The 10752-nt window shown below is 42.2% G+C and overlaps 1 protein-coding gene across 1 annotated transcript; it reads right to left on the reverse strand.

The window, feature by feature from the left end:
• Positions 1–484: 484 nt before the first annotated feature.
• timm17a (translocase of inner mitochondrial membrane 17 homolog A (yeast)) lies at positions 485–6200 on the reverse strand. The gene is given in 6 exon segments (NM_001292526.1): positions 485–923; positions 1692–1802; positions 2269–2397; positions 3107–3170; positions 3499–3598; positions 6158–6200. Coding segments are annotated over 6 exon segments (501 nt in total). The 5' UTR covers positions 6184–6200; the 3' UTR covers positions 485–852.
• Between the last annotated feature and the right edge of the window lie 4552 nt (positions 6201–10752).

Below are 10752 nucleotides of genomic sequence, written 5' to 3' on the forward strand. Positions count from 1 at the left end.
TGATACTCAAATTTACAGCATCTTTTACATAACATTAGATTCGAACACTAATGTTTATTTTATTTTTTATTTAATTTGGCTTTGAAACTAACATGAAACATTTCTTCTCCCCAAATCTATTGCCTTGAATTCATACTATAAATGGTTCAAATGTTAACACGCTTATTCCATTGCAATTTACAATTAAGACCTTGTGAGTCTTTCCCAAAAGCCAGCTATTTTGTAAACTCTGGTTAAATAATTAAGACATTTAAAATCCTACAGGGAGGATTCGCTTCTGAGTTACACTTCAAATGTGTTTTTTTTCTTCACTAGCGTTGAGTGTTGAGATGGAATAACGCTGCCATCCCAACTGAGGCCTAGTAAAGCTCGGTATTTTTAATATATATATATAATTTGATAGCTTTATCTCTTGGAAGAGTCACTGGCTGTTCTGGGTGGATTTGAAATGCAGAAAAAAACACACTACAATTCCAGCAATTATCATTCAATTTACAATTTTACTCTTTTAGAGAAAACTCAGGCACAGAAAATAACATTAGACCACGTAACAATTCTACTCAGATAAAAGGCCTTTATACCAAGATAAAATAATGGCATATACTGTATATACATATATTACAAGGTCACTGGCAGAAAACCATTTTATACATTTTAAATGCTAGCTTTGCTCCAATGGCCTTTGCTAACCACATTAACCCTGCAATACTTCACAACAGCGCTAAAAAAAANGATAGGTTACATCCAATGACTACATATTTGCAAGTATGTTGTTCACAGGAAGTTCCCAGTGTTTTCTTTCTTGATGACAGTAGTCTTTCAGCATTCACAAATACACTGATCTTAGCTTTCTCACTGAAACTGTCTGTAGTCGCTAAATGGTGGAGGCTGTAGTTGGTTAGGGTCATCTGCAAATTGTGGACCTGTAGAAGGGACAAAGTAGTTTTGGAGCACTCTCAAGCTTCTCTGCAACAGCAATCAGTCATTTCATCGCTTTCTTTGCTTTCCTCTTTTTTTTCCCCCTTCCAATTCAATTATGAGCTTCTTAAGCACGATTCATTTCCCCATTTTACACACACTCACACCGAGGATGTCAGGTTCTTGCAGGTTAAGTAACATTTCCAGTTCAAATTACAGCTGACTAAACCTAGTTTAGATACAATGATACATCCTGGCATAGCATACAGCAGTCTTTTTGCAACATATAAAACAAATTCACATTTTTACAATTACTATTCACAGAAAAATGTGACTTAGTTTGTTTTGGGAGAAAATGCTCATGACATTGAGTCACCATTAATATCTATTTAAAGTACTATTTCTTTAACAGTGTAATAAAATATAAAAGGGCAATTCAAAGTGCAAAAGGGGCTGACGTATCGTTTTTTTGGGTATGTCAGGTTCCTGTGCACAAATAATTAATATATCGCTTGAAAATAGGCAAGGCTCTTAATTTAATAACAAGGTATGCACATTTATATAGAAATCCATTTCTGAGCATCTTTCTCTGCATTGTCGAAAGCACATCTGAAACTGTAGTAATTGTCACCGTTTTGAAACTTTTACCATGTTATTAAAGTTTGAATGCTATTTCCATTGATGTTTGCAAACTGGATCAATTCTATACACTCACCCAAAGAGGGGCACTGTAATGTACATTTTAAGAAATAATATTACATCTTCAAACTTACCAGTTGGAAATTGTGTTGAAGCAAAGCGTGTAAGCAATATTCCAGCTCCTTCAATCAAAGCAAGTAGAATACCTCCCATAGCAGCTGAGCCTACCATTGCCATTGGACCATCTAAACAAAAATGCTCAGTTTAAGAATATACAGTGTTCATGTACTTAAAAAAGAGTGCACACGTTCTGAGCATGAATTACCCATCTCTGTACAAGGCAGACACACACCACAGCATTTTCAGCAGTATGCTGTTAATTTTCTCAGAAAAAGATGAGTAAGCCTGTTGGATTAGAAATAGTCTTCTAGGAATACTCCATATCTATAACAAGGCCACATCCTACAGACTTCATATAAAATTAAATTTGCTTTTCCAATTCTAATTTTAGTTTGTTTTTTTAAGAAAAGCAGAAGTTCCACTGATTCTCAGTCTCCAAGTGGGACTCGATGCTATTTTTACACATTTCATTATTTACAAGATGCATATATTTTCTCCAGAAAATGGGTCATACATCTTGACTGATCATACATCCTTGCCCTATATCGATCATCAGTCAAACTCTTGCACAGCTGTGAAAAACACACTTACTTCTTGCAGCTAATATGGCGCCTGTTAGGGCTCCACTGGTTATAGAATTCCATGGATCTTCTTTTCCTCGAACCTTCACCATGCCACAGTCAATCATAGAAAAAAGTCCGCCCCAAACTGCAAAGCTCCCTAAATACACAGGTAGAGAAAAGCAAAGCGGAAAACAGTCAGAACAGTGTTGTTAATTTGTTACAAGATATTTGTGGGTGTAAATTCTTCAGCAACTTTTCATTAGAACTCAAAATAGTAAGCTCTGTCTTTGCTAGTTGTGGGTTAAACTGAGTTAGCAGTGCTTTTTCTCAAAAAAAACATTGCTTGGATATCTAAAGTATTTTGCAGTCAAGAGGTTATTAAACTTCTGATCTCTGCAACATTTTCCTTTCATCTATTATTTAAAAGATAATTTGAAGTAATTTAAAATGAAACCAATTTGCCATTACTAGATTAGCTCATCCTCAAACGTTTACACTAATTAAGTCTTCATGAGGATTAGGAACCCGACCTTAGTAACACTGAGATCTAAACACGATGATCATTCGAATGTACAACTAGGTAGATTTCCTCTCCCCATGGCATCTGACGTGTTGACTTTGGCCCAATCAAGTTCTGTAATGGTGCAACAGCAATTTGTTCGTGGGATTATTTCATAGCTGAGTACTACTGTAGCAGCTAGGATTACTTGCACATCTCAATATTCAACAATAGAAGCAATAGGATTGTTGGTAGTTTGCTGCTAATAGCAAACATTTCTGATGGTTGGCAAAATGATCTATCTGTAGTTTTATAAACAAAGTACAATTTATGCAAAGATTGTACAAAGACAAAAAAAATGAAATACCTCCCAATTGTGGAGCTCTGGTCTTAACTGCGGTCATACTTCCTCTCAGTCTGTGACGCATTCCCTGTGTTTTTAAAAAAGTTAACATATGTTTAGAACAACTTAAAAGATGCATAAATACCTACCGCAACAAACACTAAAAATAAATGCCAAATAAATACATATTGCAAAAATACTTGCTAATGTAGCAGAGGTATCAAAGTTAGAAAATATTAAACATTTAATGCACATGATATAAAATTAATTTAAAACGTAGATGCCGCTAACAAACATTTTATATTTAATATTTGCAAAGACCTAATGATTAAAAATGTACCTGATACCCGGCAGAGCATGTAAAGAAATATAAAATTTACTGCACTTAATTTGATCAGGAAAGGGAAATTACATACCACTGGAGAATTCCTAAAACCTTTAATGGACTGAAAAATGCCACCACCAATGGCACCCATCGTAAAGGCACCACCGCAGTCATCAACAATTCTCCAGGGGCTAAAACAGAGAAAATGTATATTATTTGGAAGTTGTACTTCAGAACATTTATTTAACAATTTAAACAAACAATATTTTTACAAATTTTCTATTAACTTTCTCACCCTTCCGGAGCTCTGTGACATAAGTGCTACCCATGCTCCAGAAGCAGTAGAGAAGAATGAGAATGATAATAATAACAATAATAATCCTTGCACCAGTTTTGGATAGACGAGCTATGAAGAAGGAACAGATAAGATTGGTTCAGCTGGTAGCACTTTCACCTGCAAGTCAAATGGTTGTGTGTTGAAGTCCCAAGCTGCTACTTAATAATAATCCTTGCATTTGATATAGCGCCTCACCACACCTTTGAGACGTCTCAAAGCGCTTCACAGAATATACTGTAAAGTCAATCTACTGTATATTTTGTGGACGAAACGCGGCAGCCAATGGCACACAGCATTGTTTGCCAGAAAAACACAGGAATAAGAGTAGGCCATTCAGCCCCTTGAGTCTGATCTGCCAATTAGGTCCTGGCTGATCTTTACCTCAACTCCGATTACCCACCTTTGCTCCATATCCCTTGATACGCTGACCTAACAAAAATCTATCCACCTCCCAGTCTTGAAAATTTGAATGGATCCAGCATTCACAGCCTTTTGGGGGAGAGAGTTCCAGAAACTCCCTTCTCTTTTCAAACAGTGCCATGGGATCTTGAACCTCCACTTAAACAGGAAGACGGAACCTCGGTGTCTGGAGCTTTTGGAGAGAAAGCTACTGGAGAGAAGGAAGTTTCTCCAACTGTCCTGGTTAACAGTCCCCCAAATAAAATCGGTCACTCAGCCCATGGCCGTTTCTGGGGCATTGCTGCACATGAACTACTTGCCCCGTTTCACCCACAAAATATACATCAATTTACATTTTATAAATACAATTTGCAATTCACTTCACATTTCTACACAATTTAATGAACAATAATAATAATAATTGGGTCACTCAATGCACTGCGACTGTTTGCTGGCTACCTCTGTGCGCACTTGGCTGCCATGTTTCACCCGGAAGATATACAGTCAATTTGCTTACGGTACATCCCTGTGAAGCCTATGGAGTCCTGTAGCTCAGTGGTTAGAGCACTCGCTTTGCAAGCGAGAGACCTGAGTTCAATTCCAGGCAGAGGGCGAAACCTTGGGCAAGTTTCCTTACTCCACACAGAGCCTAATAATAATCCCTCCAAAACTCAAAACAATAATAAATTGGTCATTTTCAATCCACGACTGTTTGTGGGACACTGCTGTGCGCAATTGGCTGCCGCGTTCGCCCACAAATATACAGTCAATTCACTTTACAGTATATTCTGTGAAGCGCTTTGGGATGTCCTCCCGACGTGAAAAGCGCTATATCAAATGCAAGGATTATTATTAGGCGCTCGTTTTGAGAGATCTCGAAGACATAATGAAAGGACGACTATATTTATCAGACAAGGCTACAAGTACCCTTGACCTCACTTTCGGTTTTTGTGTGTGTGTGGGGGGGAGGAGGGGGGGGGGGAGGAGAGAGGGTGGTGACTTCCTCTGGGGGGGAGGGCAAGAGAGAGAGTGGTAACTTGCTTTGGGGGGAGAGATAAAGAGAGAAAATGGTAACTTGCTCTGGGGGGAGGGGGGAGAGATAAAGAGAGAGAGTGGTAACTTGCTTTGGGGGGGAGGGGGGAGAGATAAAAAGAGAGAGTGGTGACTTGCTCGGTGAGGGGGGGAAGGGATAGAGAGAAGGTGATAACTTACTCTGGGGGGGGGGAGGGGGGAGAGCAAGAGTGGTGGATTGCTCGGGGGGGGGGGGGGAGAGAGAGAGTGGTGACTTGCTGGGGGGGAGAGAGAGTGGTGACTTGCTCTGGGGGGGGGGAAGAGAGAGAGAGTGAAGGGGGTGACTTGCTCGGGGGGGGGGGGAGAGAGAGTAGTGACTTGCTCGGGGGGAGAGAGGGGGGTGACTTGCTCTGGGGGGGAGAAGAGGGGGGTGACTTGCTCTGGGGGGGGGGAGAGAGAGAGAGTGGTGACTTGCTTGGGGGGGGGGAGAGAGAGAGAGTGGTGACTTGCTCTGGGGGGGGGGGGGAGAGAGAGAGAGTGGTGACTTGCTTGGGGGGGAGAGAGAGAGAGAAGGGGTGACTTGCTCTGGGGGGGGGGGCGGGAGAGAGAGAGTGGTGACTTGCTCGGGGGGGGGGGGAGAGAGGGAGAGAGAGAGAGTGGGTGACTTGCTCTGGGGGGGGGGGGGGAAGAGAGAGAGAGAGAAGGGGGTGACTTGCTCGGGGGGTGAAGTTACACGGACAGGCAGACAGGCAGCAGCGAGTCGCTCGGCCTCCGCGGCATCTCAAGGGCACCAGGACGGCTCGTGTGCGCGCGCGCGCGCGGCTCACACCGGCGAGGCCCGGCCCGGCCTCCCACTGCCCCGGGCTCCGGGGATGGGAAAAGGCGCTTCTTTTCTATAACCAGGCCCGAGCCGCGTCCGAGCCCTTCGCAGGAGCGGCGCCGCCGCCCTCGCCCTCGCCCTCCGTCACGGGCCTCACCAGCCATCAGAGCCTGACTCACTCACCACGGCTCGCGCGCGTACTCCTCCATCTTGTCCCTCTGGCGTCACACAGCGCCGGACGCCACCGCGCCTGCGCGACCGCGGCAGCCGGCGAGGAAGGGCAGGGCGCATGCGCTGTTGCCGAGTCGGGCGGGTGGGTGGGCGTGTCCTGGGGGGGTGAGCGGGTGGGCGTGTCCTGGGGTTGAGCGGGTGGGCGTGTCCTGGGGTTGAGCGGGTGGGCGTGTCCTGGTTGAGTGGGCGTGTCCTGGTTGGGCGGGTGGGCGTGTCCTGGGCGAGTGGGTGGGCGTGTCCTGGTTGAGTGGACGTGTCCTGGTTGGGCGGGTGGGCGTGTCCTGGTTGAGTGGGCGTGTCCTGGGCGAGTGGGTGGGCGTGTCCTGGTAGAGTGGCGTGTCCTGGGTGGGCGGGTGGGCGTGTCCTGGTTGAGTGGGCGTGTCCTGGGTGGCCGGGCGGGTGGTCACCGGCCACCAAGTCTGGCTGATACTTTCTGTGTGGAGTTAAGCGGTCAACCTGTGAGGTCCCTCCCGGGTCCTGGTGGGGCGGGTGCAGTGGTCAGATTTGGGTGTGGGTTTTTTTTTTTGGGTGGGGTTTGTGAACGTTTTTTTTTGCGCTCCGCGCCCACAGAATACACAGTCACTACACCGTGCGGTATAATCCCGTGAAGCGCTTCGAGGCACCTCGGACTCGCGCGATAAAGCGTCATATTATTGCAATTACAATTATATTATGATATATTACAATAATATAGCGCTTTGTCTCGCGAGTCCGAAGCGCTGTTATATTGTTATACATTAACGATGTTATTATACATTATTATTATGCATTATTATATAATGTTATGTATTATGTAGAATATTATTAGAATATTATATTATTATCGAATATTATTATAGATTATTACTATTACATCAAATGCAAGGATTATTACTGTTATTATTGTTATTATTACTAACTTGTGGGTTAAAAAAAAAGCCGAAAAAAATCCGAATTTTTTTTGTTTCGGATGTTATTTTGATTTAAACCCGCAAAACGTTCCTCCTCCCTCTTCCTTTTGAAGACCTTTATCTCGGGATACGGTGTGTACAAGTTTGGGACACGACACGTCAAGCGACTGGTGGAAGGCGAACCAGATGGTCTTCTTTCGCCTGATAGCAAATTCCTATGCCACCGAGTTACATAAGTTATTATCGTTCTTAAAAGTAACAATAAACAACACACCGTTTCCACATTTCCTTCCAAAAGAAAAGAGAGCCGCAACCTGTCATTTTGTGGAGTCCTGTAGCTCAGTGGTTAGAGCACTCGCTTTGCCAGTGAGAGACCGGAGTTCAATCCCAGGCAGAGGGTGAAACCTTGGGCAAGTTTCCTTACTCCACACAGAGCCTAATAATAATCCCTCCAAAACAAAACAATAATAAAAATTGGTCATTTTCAATCTACGACTGTTTGTGGGACATTGCTGTGCGCAATTGGCTGCCGCGTTCGCCCACAAATATACAGTCAATTCACTTTACAGTGTGTTCTGTGAAGCGCTTTGGTTTAAACTTTGGACGCAGCGCTGTAATATTTACTGCGGCGTTTGTACAGAATAGCTCTTATTTCAAACTCCCCGATGATGGCGCTATTTCACATTTAATAGCTTTGCTTACTTGTTCCGCCTCTGTAAACAGATTTTGATTTTCTTTAACACGGAACCAAAGTGTTTTTAAGCAGTTAAATATGAAGCTGTTACAATTTATTTAAGCAGGTTTCTTGCAGACAGATATGTGTTTGTCAGTTTGCACTGTACTTATCTTATTCAGGTACTTCTTTGCTGCCTCAATCGCTATACTGTGCAAAGTTGCTACAGCAATTATCCATGAAGCAGTTTGAACACTTTGTCATGATGTGGTGCGATATCAAATGCAACTATTAATTAACTCATTAACTGTTTTTTTTAAATATGCTTCTCAGGCTGACTTGGAAGAAGACAAACGAAAACTTTTGTACAAATTGATTTATTTTCCTCAGTGACCTGAGCAGTCGCTTAAATGATCCCTTCGTTTGATAAATGCAATCAAGTGGTTTTGAGGTGCTTTCCTCGCATCCAACCAACTGTTGGTTAGATTTAAAATTTTCCACATGGTTTGCTTTCATTCCTTTCATAGCTGTTGTAGTTCTGCTGTCCACATCCAGATACAGGGGATTCAGGAACATGTATCTTGTTAGTCTTCAAATGCAGTTTTTAATGACACCAGCAGTACCCCAACGCACACTCTGGGGTCCCCATGTCTTGGCTTTTGCCAACCAACTGATACTTTCCACGAAGGAGTGGAACTACTACTACGAAGGAGTTTCCAGAATTAAGTAAGCAGGATGCTTAAGCATGGTGATGGGTTTCCACACCTGGTTGATCCCCCCCACCCCCCCAACTCCCACCCAACAAAAAGTCTTCAAAAAGGTTAGGCAGATACATTGCCCTTGTTTTCCCAATAGGAGATGAGCCTGGCTGTTGGGTGATCTGAAAAATAACAAAAGCAATCAATGGATTGGATGTCTGCCTCAACAATATCTTGGAGCGTACGGTAAATCACTGCCTACCAACTTACTTACCATTTCTTGTTCCTGAAAAATCATTGAAATTATATTTACACCGAATACCCAAATCGCAAAATTAATATTCTCATGAATTTACTATTTGCCCAGATGACAGGAATGATTGCGCAATTGGTTCTATGTGAGACGGGACCATTCGGAATATATGACTTTCTTTTATTTACATTAAATAATTTCACAGCCTTTTTAGGAAAGTCTTTACTGAAAGGATTAATAAAATACTGGAAGAAGGGTGATACCCATGGCAGCTTAAAGAGTAATTTGGTCAGAGCTCCACTATGCTTTGGATCTCAGGTCTAGAAGAAATAGAACATGCTTTTAATGTAAAAAAAAGGAGAAATTGTGAGATAGCACTACCAAAAGATGGTATGCCCTAAAATGCAAACACATGTCTGTATATGGGCACATGCTGTTGCCATGCATTTAAAACATTAAGTCGATTTTTAAAGGTGATTTCTTGATCAAATGCATTGATGGTTAAGACTGTACAGACATTCCTATTTATTATTAACATTTGTCCACTTGATGCTGACATTTCACAAAATAGAAAGAAACTTGGACAACCCAATTGATTCTTTCTTATTTCGTAAATATTTAAAGACATGGCATTTTGTACATGACCTCTGTTCTCAACTTACTGCAAAGGAGAGTGCACTCGGAAAACTCTATGGCACTGCTGTCAGGGTAACTGTGTTTAAAACTGACACAACAGTTATATTTGGCAGAACTACAACTTATCTAAGTTCACGATCCATTCTCCTGGTTAGTTTAACGTAGTATCAGCTGTACTTTATGCCACAAATGTACATTTCCCTGGTATTGACCAAAGCAAATCAATGCGTTGTGATGAGGAACATTGGCTGGATGTGACTCTTAACTTCCAACTTTTGTATAAGCTATAAACATCACAGTCGTTTTTCAGGGGAAATATATTTGCTGAAGAAAACTTCTTTCTCTTATGGTGCACTGTTGTACAAAAACCCCAAATATTAACCACTGTCATGGATAACAATTCTTGCATTTGCTATGTCATCCTTCACGTGAAGAGAATGTCTCAAAGCGCTTCACAAGGTTTTCTGCGAAGTGACTGACTGTACCTTGCAGGTGAATGCAACAGCTAAAATTGCACACAGAAATGTCTCACAAACAGCCATTAAGTGAATAATCAGTTTTATCTGGGGGGTTTGTTGTCCACGATCCCAGGAGAAATTCCCTTCTATTTTCGAGTAACGCCGTAGAATTGTTAATGTCCACCTGAACAGACAGACGTGATCTCAGTTTATTATCTCTGAAGGAAGGTACCTACAGCACCGTATTAGAGAGTCAGCCTCGACTGAATTCAAAGAGGAGCGTGAACCTACAACCTTCTAACAGAGACAAGAGTGCCACCAAACTCATTGACATTGACACCTGGTGTCCAAGTGATTCTTTGCCTAGATACGAAAGATTAATTAGTGTGGGCGTGTGGATAATTATTAAACACATTGCAAGAACAATGTTGGAAATTTTTAGAAAATCTGTTTCGCAATGATCGCAGGCTCTAAGCAAACAAAGGGTTAAAGCAAACCTACACCACCACAGAGAAAATGAAGCATTTTACGTGTTAATTCCGCATCGTGAAGCGCAAATTTGTGATTATATTTTGCTGATGTTTCACTGCGTCGCGGCCGTGAATGTAAATATTTCCATTGCTTTTTGTTCTGCTCCCCTGAAGCCTGGTTCTTCTCTTGGCTTACGTCTTAGAGATTGTTTGCTTCTCTTTGTTTTTGCTTCAGTGAAGCTGTACCAGCAGTAAAAGGGACGGTGGTTTGGCCTCCATCCCATAATTTGGAATGGCAAAGGAATGAACTTTGGAGTTTACAGAGCAAAATGCCCAAATATAGCCATTTTGGTGGTACTGAGGATTTGGCATGCGCTCCTATTTTCCTCTCTGTGTGATATTCCAGAATTAAAATACCAAAATGCTTCTGCAATTTCTGGAAAATCAACTACTTATCTTAGTATGAAGT

The sequence above is a fragment of the Callorhinchus milii genome, unplaced genomic scaffold, assembly GCF_018977255.1.
Source record: "Callorhinchus milii isolate IMCB2004 unplaced genomic scaffold, IMCB_Cmil_1.0 Scaffold19, whole genome shotgun sequence".
Taxonomy (NCBI): Eukaryota; Metazoa; Chordata; class Chondrichthyes; order Chimaeriformes; family Callorhinchidae; genus Callorhinchus; species Callorhinchus milii.